The sequence below is a fragment of the Urocitellus parryii genome, chromosome 4 (assembly GCF_045843805.1).
Source record: "Urocitellus parryii isolate mUroPar1 chromosome 4, mUroPar1.hap1, whole genome shotgun sequence".
NCBI lineage: Eukaryota > Metazoa > Chordata > Mammalia > Rodentia > Sciuridae > Urocitellus > Urocitellus parryii.
This window is the reverse complement of record NC_135534.1, coordinates 30,504,070-30,522,303: the sequence shown is the minus strand read 5'-3', so window position 1 is coordinate 30,522,303 and position 18,234 is coordinate 30,504,070. Positions and strand designations below refer to the sequence as shown.

The 18,234-nt window shown below is 42.8% G+C and overlaps 1 protein-coding gene across 1 annotated transcript in view; it reads right to left on the bottom strand.

Moving 5' to 3' along the window:
• Slc1a2 (solute carrier family 1 member 2) overlaps positions 1–18,234 on the bottom strand; it is a 115,177-nt gene that overhangs the window by 11,164 nt on the left and 85,779 nt on the right. The window contains exons 9-10 of the mRNA XM_026405123.2: positions 16,378–16,512; positions 2,240–2,471 (exon numbers count right to left, since the gene is read on the bottom strand). Of these exons, the coding sequence (XP_026260908.1) occupies positions 2,240–2,471; positions 16,378–16,512 (367 nt within the window). The remainder of the gene's footprint in view (positions 1–2,239; positions 2,472–16,377; positions 16,513–18,234) is intronic.

The window sequence follows — 18,234 nt, the reverse complement described above, 5'->3', positions numbered from 1 at the left end:
GCCAATGATTCTATTGTCATCATCTTCATGACCTGCTCTGTTGGGTCATTGACCAATGACCAATGTTTAAATGCTAACAAATGAACACATCTACAGGTGGCTGGTTGGATTGTCAATTGTGTGGAGAGACTGAGCTATCTCAGTCTCTATGGTCCATCTCAGACTGGTCCATCTGTATGAAACTGTCCATCAAAAAGGTTACATGAAATATAGCATGGAGTCAAGATGCCAAGAGGATACACTCAACAAATATTTAAAGAGTACCTACAACATGCCAGGTACTGTTTTAGAAGTTGGGACATGGTAGTGATGAATAGGGACAAAAATTCTACTCTTCATAAGCTTACTTCTTAGGGACAGGAATAATTCGCAACCATCTCCTTTTAGAGTTTGAAATATTTTGCTTAAAAATGAAGCAAATTTCTCCTGGTGTCCTTTAAGAAAAAAAAAAAATCCAGGAAGCTTTACTGTAAAGACATCTCCAGGCACATACGCCTTTATTTATTTTTTTTCAAAACATGTTCTTGACAATATTAAGAAACCTCTTGAAACATTCCAAAAGGGCTATGACACAGGCAATTAACCACTAGGATTCCTCATACATATGACTGTGAAATTAAAAAAATATATATGATCATTGCCATTTTGTCTCGTGCAATTTTTCCTTACATGTCAATGATTTGAGTTCAAGTCCTATCTTCTCTACAACACTGTACATTTCGTTCACTGTCCTCCAGTGCCTAATTAAGGGGTTTGTCAGTAAAAACTTGATGAATGATCAAAATGCAGGATGTCCCAGACATGAGGTGGGGACACTCAACTAAACCTTACAAGGCACATGATAAGTATTTGTGAAATAGAATAGAATAGAAATCCATTCCATGAGAATGTGGACCCTTGATGTTTCAATGGGGAATAGTGTTTTCACTTCTGAAAAACACTAATTCCAAGGAATGGATCATGCCCTTTAGGTAAATGTGAATTTTTAAAAATTTAAATTATTTTCACTGAGTCCAATAATTTATGCAATGGCTTCTTGGTGGGTAGGTTTCTTCTCTGATTTGTATCAGAGCCCCCGCTCACCCACCCAGGTACCTGATGCAGAGGAGATAAACAGAAGACTGTGCCTGGTCCACTAGAATTTCAGACCTATGACACAGTCCAGTCAAGAGAATTGCTTCCTTAGATGTCTGTCACAAATCAGGGTATGTATTTGGAATGGCTCAGATATAACACAGGAAAGAATCAAAGACTTAATGTGATTCCATCAACAGGAATCAAAAGGGTACCAGAGAGGGCATGTGGCTCAGTGATTAAGCACCTCTGGGTTCAATCCCCAGTACCAGATAAATAAATAAATAAAGCTAAAAAGGTACCAGAGATCTGTGGTGGGACCAGATTGTCCTCAGTTGCTTCATGGAATCATTTTAGCAAACCAGACCCAAGTTGACTCTGCCCACCTGCCAGGGTTTCTCCAAGTTTGCTTTACTCTGGTCATAACACTCTGTCTTTAACAAGGTCCAGTTAGCTACAATGAAGGCTGGGCAGAGCCCATCATGCTTGAAGACTTGGCCTCCAACAGCCTGGAGAAGAACCCAGTACGTCCACGCTGTAGAAAAGATGGCGCTGCTAGGTAGTTTGTGAGATACCGTGTTTTTAAAAGACTTATCTGGATAATTGTTCCGAAGGATAGTTTTTCTTCACTTGAAATTGCTTCCCTATTTTGGGAGCAAAGTACTGCCAGGTCAAAACTTACCCTTCCCACAAAAAAATAATAAAGAGAAAGCAAAGTTCTATGGGCACACTTTTTACCAATGTTATATACAACAAAGAGGAACACTCATGCGGTATCAATTGAGTGGTATTTTCTCAATGTTCCATTCAAGGAATGAATAGAAGATTGAGAAGCCAGAAGAGCTCTAGCCATCTCCACATTCTTGGGTAAAATAGTCAAGAAGGCTAACCAATTAGTAGAGTAGGTTGATGCCAGAATGAGAACGGTTGTAACACATCACATGGATGAAACAAGCAACAGATTGGTTCTTTTAGTGTCAGACTTGATTTCCTGCCATGTTAGACACAGAGTTAGATGAGCTGGGACTCATAGAAGCTTAGGCTACATGGTCTTTAAAAAAAAAAACAACATGTCAGTAATGGATGCAGGGGTTTTTTGTTCTTTAAAGAAGTCGAGCATGCACTACTATATACAAGTCTCGATATCCAGGAATGAAAAAGGTACCTTGCACTCATCTACTATGACAGAGTTGTGTGCGGCATAGACACATTGATTAGAGTTGCTTTCCCTGTGGTTCTTCATGTCATCGTAAATGGACTGAGTCTTGGTCATTTCAATGTCTTCATGCACTCGGTGTTGGGAGTCAATTGTATCCAGCTCAGACTTGGAGAGGTGATAGACAATCCCTGCCCCAAAAGAGTCACCCACGACATTGACTGAAGTTCTCATCCTGTCCCTGGGATAAAGAACAGAAGAAGTTTAATGAGGAAGCAGTGTGACGTGATGGTTGAAAGGTCAAGGTCTAGAGCAAGAAAGACTTGGGGTTGAGTTCTGACTCCACCTTTTCCCTCTGTCTGACCGGGGCCAACTCATTTAACCTTCATGGACCTTGATTTCCACTTCTCTTATAGGCTTGTGTGAGAACTAAATGAAATACCGTAGGTAAAGTGCTTAGCAAAAAAATGCCCGATGAATGGTAAAGAACCAATAAGAAACAGCCAAGGAAAAGAGGAGAAGAAAGAATTCGAGAGAAATGTGTCTCAAAACTGGTATCTAGACTCCAGACACATCTAATTGTGCCCGACATTGTATCCTTTCAAACTGTTCTTCAAAGATTCCATACTACCTCTGCTGATTTTGTTTTATTAATTCTACTAAAAACAACTAAGGAGCTATGAACTCTTCCATAATAGAAAACCCACCTTTTTTTTTTAAGGGTGTAAACTAAGCCTGCCCTTTCCCCCAGCTTGCCACCCCCTCAACCCTGAAGATATTGCTGTTGGATAGGAAACCAGCCACAATTTTCTCAAATATGTGTTGTGACTGTGTGCCCCAGAAAAAATAAAAATAGTGAATCTTGCTCTTTCAATTAACCTAAAAAAATGGAATCTTCCATACTGTTTCTGGTACCAGAAAGTATTAAGAATGCCCTTCTTCAAGTCTTGAGTTGCAGATTCTGACTTGAAATATGTGATGGTTGATATACAACTCTTCCTCTTAGGAGATCCGTGCCAGGAAGGTTAATTGAGTTCCTAAGAGTAAGTAAAGTCCTCTCATCTGTAAGTATGAACCAAATCATTGTGAAAAATCCTTTTAGCATGTTTACTAGGTATTCAAAGTCCTAAAGAGAAGGATTCTGGAAAACTACTAAGCAAGTTTGTAAACAAGTAAACAACACAAAAAAAAATAAAATAAAAGAAAGGAAATTAGGTAAAGATGCTGCTGAGAAATTCTTAGTCCAGGACACTCTAGCCTTCAGTTTAAGTAATGAGTACTATGATTAGTTCCAAGCAAAGTGTAAACTTTAGTGTTCTTTTTTTTCTTGGAACACAGGTATAAAATAAATTCTCTTTCCTGTGCTCAAAACCTACATCCAGGAAAGAATAATAATGAAGCTGTACTTTGAAAAGTCTATCCTGGCTCCCTTGAAAGCCAGTTGTTTGAAAAGTATAAACCAGCTGTCCTGATTTCAAGCAGGAAGATGCTGCCCATGGGGAGGGGAAAAATCAGAGTTGACTCTGAACTCTCAGGAGCATCTCTCCATCTTGGAATGTTCTTGCCTTCTTCTGCCCTGGAGAAATCTGCCTGAGGGTGATAAAGTCTGTATATAAATGAAGACAAGGTCTTGAGGGGATCCACCAAATCAAGCACTTGAAGTAGATTACTAGGAAGCCCCAGTACAAGGGTATGAGGAGCAATATATGACAGTAGTCATGAAATGCAGGGTGACGGGGAGGAGTACGGAGCTCTCCTGTACTTGTGCACTATAGGTGGCTATGCAAGCAGCAACGTATTGCATATTTTAAAAAGCTAGAGGAAAGGATTTGGGAAGTTTTCACCATAAAGAAATGATTATTATTTTTTTGAGAGAGAGAGAGAGAGAGAGAAAATTTTTTAATATTTATTTTTTAGTTTTCGGTGGACACAACATCTTTGTTGGTATGTGGTGCTGAGGATCGAACCCGGGCCGCACGCATGCCAGGAGGGCATGCTACCGCTTGAGCCACCTCCCCAGCCCCGAAATGATTAATTTTTAATGAGACAGATATCTTTAACCTAATTTAAACATGTAACGTGTATACATGTATTGAAATATGAGTTGCTTCGTTAATATGTATGACTCTGTTTTGATCTATCAGTTTAAAATAAAATTGAAAAGAATAAAGTAAGAAAAAGAAAAAAAGCCTGGATTCTAGAGGCAGACTGACTTGGATTCAAATGCTATATTTGCCCCTTCTGTGTGGGCAACCCCGGCACGTTAGCATTTGTGAGCTGTAGTTGTCTCAGCTATAAAATTGAAATAACCAGTATAGCCAAATAAAAAGGGTTCTTGTGAAGATTAAATAACATAGCAAAGTGTTCAGACTTCCATTTAGTCCGAACCCAAAAGACATTATTTAATACATGTGTACTTTTAATATTACTCTAAATTTTATCAGGTAAATTCAAATGTATTTTTGGTAGTTCCTTGATAGAACATCCAAACATACCTGGCTAAGCTACTATCCCCCCCTAAAAACACTAACTTCACTTGTAGGAAAGCTCCTATGACAGCTCTCCCAACTAACTTGCTGTGTTATCTGGCCATCATCTAGTTGTGGTCTGCTGAGGAAGTAGTCAACCATATAATCCAAAATTCTGAAATGCTCCCAAATCCAAAAGTTTTGAGTACCAATATGATGCCATAAGTAGAACATTTCACACATGACCTCATGTGACAGGTCACAGAAAAAAAAATGTAGGTTCACTAAAAATATTGTATAAAATCACCTTCATCTGATATAGACATATGTGTGTGTGCATGTATGTGTGCGTGTGACACGAAATATAAATGAATTTGGTCTTTTGATTTGGGGTCCATCCCAAAGATATCTCATTGTGCATAGGGCAACTATTTAAAAATTTAAAAAAACTGAACTCTGAAACACTTCTGTTCTCAAATATTTCAGATAAGAGATATTGAATTCCTCCTTTGACCAAATGTTAAATTCCAAAGAGTGATAAAGTCTTCAAAAACAACTCTCTGAGGACCCATCGATCTCATGATCCAAGAGTACCTGCTTTATTGGAGAATAGATGGGCAAGAGGTAATGGGGTAATAGTGACAAAAATAATGACAATGATTATGACAATGATTATGTCACACTGACCAGGTATAGGAATATACTTTACTGATAGTACCTTAAATCATCCTTACCATAACTACACAGGAGGTACTGTTATTCACATTTAATACATGAAAAAAAATGAATTCTGAGGAGATCAAGTGGCTTCCCAAAGTGCCAATCGTAGGAAACTCATAGAGCCAAATTTAACACACACAGTATGATTCCAGAATCCACTGCCTGACACATGTTGCAAAGAAACTCATAGCTACACAGCCCTGATTTTGAATCTAGCTCAGTCACTTAATAACCATGTGATTCAGATGATTTGCTGCTATGGTCCAAATATCTACATCCCTCCAAAAGTTATATGTTGAACCTAGTCCCCATCATGATAGTATTAGCAGGAGAAGCCTTTGGGAGATGATAAATGCATGAGGGTGGGGCCCTCAAGAACGGGATTAATGCCTTTATAAAATACGCCCATCAGAGATCCCTTTCCCCATAAACCATGTGAAATTACAGTGAGAACATAATTATCTGTGAGAAAGTGAGTTCTACAAGACACAGCATTTGCCAGTTCCTCCGTCTCGGACTGCCCAGCTTTCAGAATGGTGAGAAATAACCTCCCTTATTTATAAGCCACCTATTTCATGGCATACTGTTACAGCACCCTGAATGGGCTAAAATACTTGCTCAGCCAGAATTTTCCTCATGCAGCCCAAATATCTATTTCATAGGATTTAGGAAAGATAAAGTCAGTTCATGACTCATAGTTTATACTCAGTATATCCTGGCTCCTTTCCCTTTGTGTATAACCCCCATTCACCATCATGTGGACAACAGCATAAAATACTAAGCTCAAAGTTCATGACTTCTCTGTTTAATAAAGACACATTCACTCAAAAGTTCACAGACTCCTGTTTCTTCAACCCTTAACTTTTGACACCAGATTTCTTCTCACCTAAAGCAGCCACTGAATCAAGTTTTTGGAATAGGATTTCTGGATGAGCTGTCCCACGGTTGTTCAGTCATCTGTCTTTAATTCCATCAGTTCTTGGAAACAGCCATCAGGACAGGAATGGATGGAAGACAGAGTTGAGTAGAATTAAAGCAGACTGATGTAGCTGCCAAAATCAAAACAGAAAGCGCCCTGGACCTGGGGTTGGAGCCTTAGCCCACATCTTCTGACTCACCTAAGAAAATCACTTCTCACCTGAGCAGAAAGTAGGGAATGAAGCTATTCCCAACCTCACAGGAGGCTTCGAGGGTTCAATATGATCAGACAAATACTCAGGATGTCTGAAGTACTCATTACAGGTTGCAAGAACCCATGAACCTGCAAACATTCTTTTTAACATTCTGCAAACATTCTCTCAATAGCTAAGTAAAAAGAAAAAACCATCAACACCAATACTTGCTGAGGTTTTTTGTTAATGAATTCATTCCTTCAACAGATGCCAATGAGCATATTAGTGTGTGCAGGGTGTTCAGGACAGCAAAGAATAAAACAAGACCCTGCCAACCCTTCCCTTTTCCCAAGAACCCCACTTTCTTGTCTTCCACATGAGAGTGAAATCAATGTTTTAATAGGAATGAGTACTGAGGGCGATAGGGTTATAGAGGTGGGATACTCTATTACACATGGGGCACAGGAAAAGCTTCCAGTAGACATATCTTGAGTTGGGCCCAAAGGATGAGTCCAAAAAAAAAAAAAAAGAGCTTTGGAGAGACGAGAAATAAACATGAAATCTAAGAGAAGGAGCACTCCAAATAATTCAAGATGGCTGAATAGAGTAAAAGAAGCAGAAAATAAGAATTAAGAAAATAAGAAAATAAGTCACAAATGGCCTTAAGAGTCAAATTCAGACAGCTAGGACTTTACCCAAAGTGTAGTTAGGAGCCATTTAAGGGAAAGATCATGTTTATGGGCTAAATAAGGACTAGACTGAGAGAGGGACCAGTTAATGAGGATGTGGTAGGTACACAGACAGATGGATTAGGTGGAGATTTAGGATATAGAATTAAAGAACTTGAGAGGACTAGTTGGTTGTAAGGAATACAGAAGAAGACAGTCAAGCACTGGGGTCATGACCAGCTGGCGTGGGAAGGGCTCTCATTTCATCTTGAACACATTGAGCCTGGAGCATGTGACTTAGTCAAGCGGTGATGTACCACAGGTGACTAGGAATATATACTGATGGTCACCAGACACACCTGAGATGCAGGACACACATTAGGATCATTACCCAGACGTAACCATAAATGCCACAGGAGTCTTGGTTTACCCTCAGAGAGAATGTAGAGGGAGAAGAGCAGACACACCAGACTAGATCACTGAGGGCAACTGACATTGAAGGAATGAGCAAAGGAGTAAAAAGAAGTATGTTCTAAAGAGAAGGGTGCCGTGGACAATGCCAAGGACTGCCTAGAGGTCAAGGAGAAGCATCTCTTGGTTTCAGCCATAAAGTTGCCCCTGTTGTTGATGTGCTAAGGGCAGTTTCTATATGGAGGTAGGGACAGAAGTCGGTTCACTATAGGTAAAGGATCGTGAAGTGAAGAATGGGGGACATTAGACGTAATCATTTTTATTCAAGAAGATTTATTATGAAGATGAGGAGCAGGAATGGTTGACGAAGAATTTTTTGGTTTGCTTTTATTTTAAGATGTGGAATATTTGAACATGTTTAAATTCTAACGAGAAGGAATTGGTGGAAGAGGAACTAAAGGTATAGAGAAGAGGGGATCCTTTACAGAGTTGGGAGATTTGAGAGGATGGGCTCCAAAGTGGAGATGATGGTCATGTCTTTGGCAGAGGGACTCTGTCCCACCTCTACGGAAGAGAAGGAGTGAACAGCAAGTTTATGCAGATGTCTAAGTGAAATGGCAACAGCGAAAGGAGATCTGGTGAAGAGCAAGATGCCAATTTGCAAATTTGGATTACGCTATGCTATTAAAGCCCTGTCAGGGCCAGGTTTCTCTGCCACAAAGTATACTGGGAAAATTCACAGGATGCTCAGCCAGGAGGTCCATCGTGGCTCCTCTATCTGCATCTTGCTTTCTGAATGTACTGACCAACAGCATCACAGAGAACACTAGGGGAATGTCTGACCAACTCAGGGGAAGTCCAGAGCAGGATGTGGGAATTTGTGGTGCACATCTGGAAAGTTTCTCCACAAGCAAGTACTTTCATTTTCCTTCATGATCACCCCTGGCCTCTCGGGGAACTGTGTCTTTTATGTTGACCTCAGCAACTTTTAGGTTGTCTAGATTAAAAAAAAATAGAGGTATAGACCCTGTCTTTGGGTCTGGATGCTGTGTAATTGGATTGCAAGAAGAAGACAGAGGTAAGAGAAGAATCTTGCATTTAGTGGACTCACTGGATGACACAGCTGTGCTTTGGTGGCCGCCGGGAACCAAAGATGGAAGGGGGACTGGACAGTGATTGCACAGTCGCTGGGTCTGCTCATGGGAAGAAAAGTAATTGCCAAGGTGCTCTGTTTCTTCTCTATCTCCTGGTCTAAATCCTTTGGCAAGAAAGAAGTGGGATTGTCAGAAAAGCCTGTTTCTCAAAGAAAAACAGAGCTGAGGGTTTTGTTGGCTTGCACATGATTCCTCTGATCCCTTGTATTAGGTCATACCATAGAAATTGCCATTTTTGTAATTCTAAAGAGGCCAAATATTGGCAGTTTCATATGATTCAACTTACTGAAAACAAACTCTAGTGCCTGCTCTCAGAAGGCAGGGTGCTAAGAGACTGTCATGAGGGTACAGTGTCGCAGAGAGGTCACCCAAAACCCGAGGCCTGGGGGAAAATAAAGGGCTAAAGCCATGTGGGGTTAAGGAAGGGAAGGAGACTCCCCTCTGACCTTGGGTCAAGAGTGTGAATTTTTGGATCTCGGACTGAGCTGCAACCCTGGATCCATCAAGGTGAGTTACTTAACCTTTCCCACTCAACGTTTCTCACTTGCAAAATACGGGAAGCAATACCCAGCTCCTGACACATGGAGAAGGCAATCATCATCACCATCTGAGAGGTGCTCCACAAACCCTCTGCATGAAAGGCTCACGTGGCACAAAGTAGGTGCCAGCCATCAACTGCTCAGCATGTTACTATTATCACTTCAAGTAAAAAGCAAATGAGATCACTTCCTCCTTAATTCCCCAACCAAATCTTATGCACACTCCTCTTTTAGCAACTAGCATATGCTGTTGGAATTTCTTGAACCACATCTCCTGGGATTTTTTTTTTTTTAACTTCAGTACTAGACTATAAACTCTTTGAGCTGAGACCATATTTTATAGTTATCAGGATCTGTGGGAGATTGATTCTTGGACTCCACGTGGATCTCCAATGCATAGATGTTCATAGAGGAACTTTGTGAAAGTTCCTTTCACAAAATGGCTTGGTGTTTGCATATAACCTACACAGATCCTTCCATATACTTGAAATCATCTCTAGGTTGCTTAGAGTAACTAAAACTAAAACACCAGAAATGCTATGACTGTTGTTAGGCTATACTGTTTAGTGGGTGATGGCAAGAAAAACAACTGTATGTGTTCAGTCAGACACAGGTTTTGTTTTTTTTTTCCTTTTTTTTTATGTCCACTGTTGGTTGAATCTGGGGATGTAGAAACCAATAACTGTTCCTTCAGGCCCAGGATGGTGTGGGAAAGTTGGGAGGTGGGTATATGAAGCAGGCAAAATGGGATGGACTTTTACTTTGGGAACTCTAGAGACTAGAGAACTGGTTTTTATTTAGCAAGATGTCTGGCTGGGAACTTTTGCTAGGAGCCACAGCAAAAGTATTATGATACATGGCACCTTTGGTTTAGGTGACTGCCAGCTAGCCATTGAGATGATATGATTATGTTAAGATTTACATTCATATGGAAATTGGACTCCTGCTGTTCACCTCAGCCTGTTACCAGACTCATGTTTCAGGGCTCCCGGAGCGTTCCCATTGGTTGGGGAAGGATAGTAGGAGGGAATTTCTGGGGGAGGTCCCGGCCCCCGGTTGGGGGCCCCCGTTCCGGTGGAGACACACGTGTGTCGACCAGCTTGTTAGCAGGGCGCACACGGGGACTGGCGGCCTTTTTAAAAATAAAGCTTTGTTTCCTGCTTGAGCGGCTTGTGTTTCTGTGCCCAGCCGGCTTGCGGCAACTTTGGATGTGAAAAGGGCATAACCTTGGAGGCGGAGGGAGATGCAGACAGCCCAAACTGTTTTGCAACTGAAAATAAGAGAGGCATCCAGAGAGCTGGGGGAAGAACCAAACAAATGGGGATCGAGGAGATCCAGCAAGACAGTGAGAGACCAAGAAAGGTGGAAACAGGGCAGGGAGATGCTCAGAGGCGGGGAACATAAAAAGGTTTGTTGTTGATTTTAAGAAAAGGGATGCCTAATATTAAAATTTTAATTCCTGTGCTATGTGACATTATTAATGGTGACTGCAGTACTTCAGAGAATGGGCAGTGGAGATTCAATGGCAGGTGAAGGAAACTTTTTCATTTTCTCATTCTCCAGAGATTTGCTCTCTCCCCTTTCTGTGAACACACATTTATTTTGTAATATGTTAAAAAATGATTTTGCTGTGCAGAGCTCCCCCCTACTCTGTCTCCTTGATCTGTGGTTGTACTAGCCCCGAGGCAGGGACACATTAGTGGAGAGGGAAGGACTCAGTGGCATAGGGGTTACCTTTCACAGTGAGGTTGGACAGAGACTAGAGATAAGGCAGCAGGTGGAAATGAGGAGAATTCAGTGTATGAGCTGAAATCAAGACTAAGATCAACAGACGGGTCTGGAATCTTCAGAGATAAGACAGACGTGGGATTTGGTTTTCTTTTCAATCAGGCATGGAGTGGAGTTGAAGTCAGTTGTGTGAAGGTGTTTGTGTGTGTACGCTTGCACATTGGCAGACCTGGAATCCCTAAGCGACGTTCAGGTCATCTGGGTCTGAATCCCAGTTCACATATTTAATATCCACTAACCTGGGATAAGTCAGCTGCCTAATTGTGAACCACCACTTTTATACAAATTCATGTCAAGTGCTTAGAGCAATAGGTAACACTTCAGGACACTCATCGAACATTAGCTCTTAGCATTCTGTGTCCTTTTGAAGTATTTTTATTGAATGGATGCAGAAACTGTGAAGAGTTTCTCAAAAAAGAGCAGAGGGGCTTATATGCCCACCCTTAGGAACTCTTATCAGGATCTCTAGTTCCTTGCTTCTGGAAGGTCCCTGGACTGATCATCAGCATCACCTGGAAACTTGTTAGAAGTGACAATTACTGAGCCCCAACACAGATTCTCCAACAGATTTTGGTGCACACTCAAGTTTGAGAACCAAAACTCTATTCCCTCCAGAGAGGCTTCAGAGGAGCTTCAGAGTCTGTCCTGCAGGACGGGGGCTCTTCGTGGGCCATCTCAACTGTACCAGTCCTAACACTATCAAGTGTGAGTGTGGAAGAGGGGCTCAGTATCCCCTACCCTCCCTTTTTCTTTCCTTCTTAAATGGAATGCTCATGTTGATTTCTATACAAACATCCATCACCAGCAGAATCTTAACATCAGGACTCCCAACCAGAAGGTACCCAAAGATATTGGGTTTAGACTTCTTTTCAACCTATAGCCAGACTGAATTACTTACTACCTCTCCCTGATAGGGGCTCCCAGTTTTTACTCCATCCTGTCTCTGTGGTGGGGGTGTCAGTGAGCTCTCTTATAAATAGCTGCCAAAGGTTTCCCCCACACAAATGGCTTCCTGGATCCAGGGGAAGGCTCTGCTTTTAACCAGACCTGCCTATCTGTTGTTCTAGGACTCGGGCACTTTTCAGGGCTCTGGAATCTTGGATTTCACCATGACATTTACAGACCAGCTAAGCCTGCCCATTGAAAAGTATCCAGGGCTTCGCAGGCAGTAATGAGGCTGGCTGGTGTCCAGCGGCTGGCAAGCACTGTGACACATTAAATGTCACTGAAGCTTTGTTTGGTTTTAGACTGAAAAATTGCTAGAGTTATAAAAGCGTACAGACTTTGCCTAAAGAGGACAAAAATTCCCCCATCTTTTTCTTTGCTTTTCCTCTACCAACTACTTTTCTGAGAAACTTTCTCAGCCTCCCCCTTGCCCCCACCTCAACTCAACGCCCACCCCAACCTACACACTGACCAGCACCCAAAAACCATGGAGCCTACCCTAAGAGCTCGTTTCCAGAACTCCTCCAGCTGGTGAGAAAGAATGTGGCACCATTACTAATTCAAAGCAGACCTGACCCAGCTACAGGCTCAGATGCCTATCTTCCCAGTATCCCCAACCCTCCCTTTTTCTTTCCTTCTTAAATGGAATACTCATGTTGATTTGTATACAAACATCCTTCACCAGCAGAATCTTAACATCAGGACTCACAACCAGAAGGTACCCAAAGATATTGGGTTGAGATTCCTGCATTCAGGCCAAAGTCGTTGTTTTATTGCGTACCCGGCAGAGCTGAGGCCCAGAGAGTGAGAAATTTGCTCCGGTCCCATAGACAGTAAGTGCAGAGCTCAGAGCCAGGTCTCCTGCCCCTTGGTATCTTGTTTTCCCTCAACCACATGCCTTCCTCTCCCCGCATCTGAGATCAGAACCCCAGAAGTAGAGAAGAGCTCTTCATGGGCTCTTTTCTTTCTAGTTCTAGAAGAGGGCAGTTTTCTCTTATGATTTCTTCAATATAGATAATCCAAATATATCATCAGTTTTTTTTCATAGCTGTTATTCAGCCAACTCCCTTCTGCTCCCATGTGTCAGCCCTGCTTTTCTGTGCAGGCGTGAGCATGTGATCACCTGCATCAGGTGATCCCAGAGGACCCAGCCCTCCGGTTCCATTTGCTGACATTGAGGTCAGAAGTAGGCAGGGTCTTGAATGTTTCATCCAACAGAACTGAGAGCAAACGCCTGCCAGCAAGACAGGGTCCACAATGTCAGACCTACTGGGGCCAGAGGACTTGAGTTCTAAGAGAGGCCTTGAGCATGCCCCATTTGTCCCCATTTAGGCTCCTTGTTTTGTTTTAAGGCTGAGAAAGGAGGCGAAAACAGGTCAGACAAAAAAAAATCTTTGGTTATGGTGAAGAACCAGGGATGGCTCTGTCCATTTGTGCTGCTGTAACACTTACTGAGACTGGGTAATTATGAAGAACAGAAATTATTTTCTCACAGTTCTGGAGAACAGAAAGATAAAGAAGACATCAGAATCTGGCCAGGGACCCTTTGCTGCATCATCACATGATGGCAGGTGGAAGGGCAAAGGCAGAAGGGAGCTAAAGTCACCTTTCACAATGGCACCAATCCTACCTCTAGTGGCCTAATCAACTTGTAAAGCTCCCACCTCTTGATTCTGAGAATATAATTTAATTTCAGCATGATACAATATAAATTAAATTTCAACATGAGTTTTGAAAGACATCCAAACCAAAGTACGAGGGACCTAATAGTTATGTCTTCCCTAGCCTCACCAGCTCTGGATCTCTGTGGTCCCCTTCTCCACCAGTAAACTACTTGATTCAAGTGAGGAAACAGCCTGGGTGGGGTAAAGGGCTCTGACCTGGCCTCACATGCTCCTCTGCAAGAGACTGACCCTCCTGATTGCCCATTTCTCATCTGTGAAATATAACATGGAGCTCTTTAAGGAATAAATGAAAGCAGATGGAAAGGCACTGCAGTCCCCACCGGATGTCAGCTCCTTTTCCTCATTCTTGAAAATATTATTGAATGTTTTTCAACCCAAAGGCATTTGCATTCTGATGGGGTGCAGCCTTTTAAAAGATAAATCTCTTTCTGGTGGACTTCAGGCCTCAGAAACAAGATGGAGAAGAGACCAGGCAAAGTAATCACAACAGGCAAGGGACCCTGCATGACAACATGAGTAGAGGGACTCAACAGACAATGAGGCCAGGGTGTAAAGAAGCAGCAAGTCACGGAAGAAGAAGGGAGCGGAATCGGAGCTCTTCCCTGTCTTCTGTGTGGAAAGACCCCGAGGGCCACACAGCATCTGCGGTCAAGGTTAGCACACATGTACTGAGCTCCTGCTCAACCCCGCAACCACTGCAAAGGTCTTCGTTTCTCTTTTGCCTCCTCCCCACCTAAATCCCACCCCACTCCTTTGTCTCCTTCATCCCATTCTCACCCAACCCTTTCCACCCAGACCCCACCATGGACTGTCAGCTGCATCACAATGGAAGGTGGAAGGGCACCTTCCAGCCATTGTCTGAAGGGAGGCCATGAGCAAGTCTGCCCCTTGGTGCCCACACGGGGTGAGTTAGCAGAGTAGAGCCCTCAGTAGCTGAGAGACAGACAGACACAGATCTGAGATGATTTAGTTTGCTCTTCACCCTCCCATTTCCAACCCATTTCTCTGATGAGGAAAGAGCCAGTTAGGAAGATAACGAAACTCCTCCTGAGAGCCCTTCTTTCTTCTAATGTAAAATCCCCAGCCTGCACCACCAGCAGGCACATTTTATGGAGAAACCAGGCTTTCTTCTACCTTCCTGGATGTACTTCTTCCTGTCAGTCTCTTGCTTTTTTTTTTTCTCTCTTTGGAAGTATGAAAGTAGGGAGGAAGTTCAAACTCGAATCCATAAAGTGTGGCTTCTGGCTCTTAAAAATTCATGCCAATAAATACCAGGACCATTGCCACTGGTGGATAAGGCTGTTCAAAAAAGCCAGTGTGGACACTTTAGCCTCAGACCTCTGTGCCAGCTCTTGTCACTCTGCACCTCTGACACTAAAATCCAAGGCATCACTCAGACTGCCACCATTTAACCCCCAAACTGGACAGGAGATACCAGAGTACTTCTCACAGAGCAGTCGTGCCCAAATGTGAGAAGTGGACTATAGAGAAAGTCCATTCCAAAGTCCCTATTGGGAACCACCTGGCTAGACTTATCTACCTTCAAGCGTGCCCAGAAAACTTCTTTCATCAGAAATGAGGCTGGGCTACATGTCCAAGGTCAAGTCCAAGTTTCCCTGCAGAGCTTCAGGGCTGTCCATCTTGCCTGGCCTTTCTCACTTATAGGTCCTCACAGTCTAGGTACACTGTTAGTAGCCTCAGCACAGGCTGGTCTTGGCTTTCCCTCCACTGCATATTCTTGGGTAATTTCTACCTGTCGAGTATGATTCAGCTCAGCTCTCATTGCATTTTATAGCTTGAATATGGCCATGAACAAGAACATGGCAGTCTCCAGAACCCAGTACCGCCTAAAGTCAAATCTCTGTTCATTTCCAAATCATTTTACCTCTCTGAGCCTCAGTTCCCTCGTCTATAATATGAAAATAATAGCCCCAATCTTTCACAATTGTTAAAAGAGGACATTACAAGCACAGAGCGAGCACTCAAATTCAGGAACCATTTTCACTATTTTCTGACCTTCTCCATTGTGCCTCTGCATCCTAGACTGGAATGGATGTCTCTCTCCACCACTATGCTCTTTTGTGGGTGCTGTTTTTAATATGTTTTTATGGTGTAATTTATATACAATAGAACATACTCATTTTCAGTTCCTGGTTTGATGAGGTTTTGAAAAATGCAGACTCCTGTGCATATGGAATATTTTTATCACTCCTTAGGTTCCCTTTGTGCCCCTTCCCAGTTCATCTCTACACCTCTATCCCAAAACTCAGGCAATCCTGACCTCTTTTTAGTGCTAAAATTATATTATCTTTTCCTAGAACTTCATGTAAACAGAATCATGTGGTATGTGCTCCTTTCTATCTGGCTTTGTATACATAATTGGAGATTTTTTTGTCTGTTTCTTACTACTCACTTTTAACTTGGTATTGCAGTCTATCTGGTTCTTCCACTAGACTGTGAGGCCCTCAGAGTTTCCTCTTTTTCTTCTTTGGTTTCTAAGTGGACACTCAGTAAATGTTAGAGGAAAGTGGGGAGGCAGCCAGGGAGGAGGGGGTGCCATGGGAATGGTTAAGGTCTCCATTGTGGCCTTGCCACCTGTCCACCCCTGGAAGACAGCACTCACAACCCCCAGCAGAATCCCCTCTGCAGGCACTTACAGCAGCCAGTCCACAGCCACCAGCAGGCTGATGTCTTCTGTCGGCAGGCCCACAGCTGTCAGAATGAGGAGCATGGTGACCAGCCCGGCGCTGGGGATACTGGCTGCACCAACACTCGCCAACGTGGCCGTGAGGCTGTGAGAACAGAGAAGGCCAGGTCATGGGAAGAAGAGTCTTGGCAAAACCATCCCTGGAAATCTTCAATTCCAATTTTCCTCCAGTCAAAAAAATCCCTTCTCCTCCCCGAGGAACACAGAAGTCCAAAGGACTGAATTAGGGTCTCTTTTGGATTCTGCTCAACTGTGATAGAAGCTTATAAGTTTATGGATTGAAGCCTATTCTCATCATGGTATCCAATTAGCCTAATCGATCACAGCGCTCAAATAAGGTAACTATAGCTCTAAAAGCAGGCACAAGGAAATATTAAAGGAGAAAAATAAATCACCCTAACTCTCCCACGGGAACATAACTGCATTCATTTCTGCTTACGCCTTTATGTCTCCACAAGCACCAGAGGCGCTTGGACTATGTGGCAAGAGTCTGAGAAGGTCATTGCCAATGTTAACATGAGAACTCAGAATAGGAAATATCCAGACCCAACTGAGTGGACATCAGGGGAAGAAATCAACAGATTTCAAATGACATTAAGCTTCAGTTGCCTGGATGCTTGTCCACGGGCTGGAAAATATATTATTCGGAAAGAAGGTGCCAAGCAACGATAATGAAATAAAGAAAAGCTTTCATTACGAAATATCCCATTGTCTTCTTTCCAAGCAAGGCCATTTCCAGGTCTGTCTCTGGGAGGTTAACCTAGGGTTCAAGTGCTCTGTCTAGACACCAGGAGGTCTCTGAAGCCCAGCCAGCTAAGAGCAGTGTCTTTTATGGATGCCGTTTATAAAAGCTATCACTTCTAAAGGAAGGGTGCTTCTAAAATGAAGGATGCACAACTTGATTTTGTGTTCACTGAAAAGAAAAGGGGGTTTGCTTTATTTATGGTCATAAAATTCCAGAGTAGGTACTCGGCCTCCAGAATGAGAGCCAACCTAGGTCATCATTGAGAACAGAACCCTGGGATCTTACAGGGAGCGGGAAAGGACCGGGATTACCTAATTTTTCACTGGAGGAAATGAAGGCCCCTGGAGATTCCATGAGTTGAGCTGAGTTTTTCATAATGCCATCCCTCGCGGTCAGTGCAGACACCTGTCTTGGGCGTCTGTTCCCTTCTGTGCTCTGCCCTCCCCATCCATCAATGTGGATCTGGTATCTGGGTTTAGAAAACTACATCTTCCTTGAACTCATCTGCATCAGCAAATACAGTGTGTACTGATTCTCAAAGTTCTGCACTTCAACAACCCAGGTTCAAATCCCAGCCTTCTCATTTATTAACCCCCCTGACTCTGGGTACCCTAACTTCTTTGTGCCTTGATTTTCTCATCTTAAAAATGGAGGCAATAATAGTATCTCATGCACAGGGTAGCCGGAAGCTTTCAGGAACTAGTGAGGATAGATGCATTTTGAAGAGGCCAGTCACACTGTACCTCCCTGGGAAAACTGAATTGTCATTTTTATCAGGGGAAGGGCGAGACTGCTTTGCAATGGAAACTTCCCAAAAGCCCCAGCACTGGAAGGTGGGAATTCTCAACCATTTCCCCCAAGAAACACAGAATAGCAGGGAAGGGAATCTTTCCAAGTTCCAATGATCTTGGCCTCTGCATTTTATTTACAGCATCAGTTTCTTCTGTTATGAATCACTCTACACATCCTTTGCACTGTAGCCATTTTATCTGGCTTATTTTTGGTTGTGTGAGACAAATCCTATAAAGAAAGTTCTTCCTGGGGGTCAGTTCCTTCACCCCA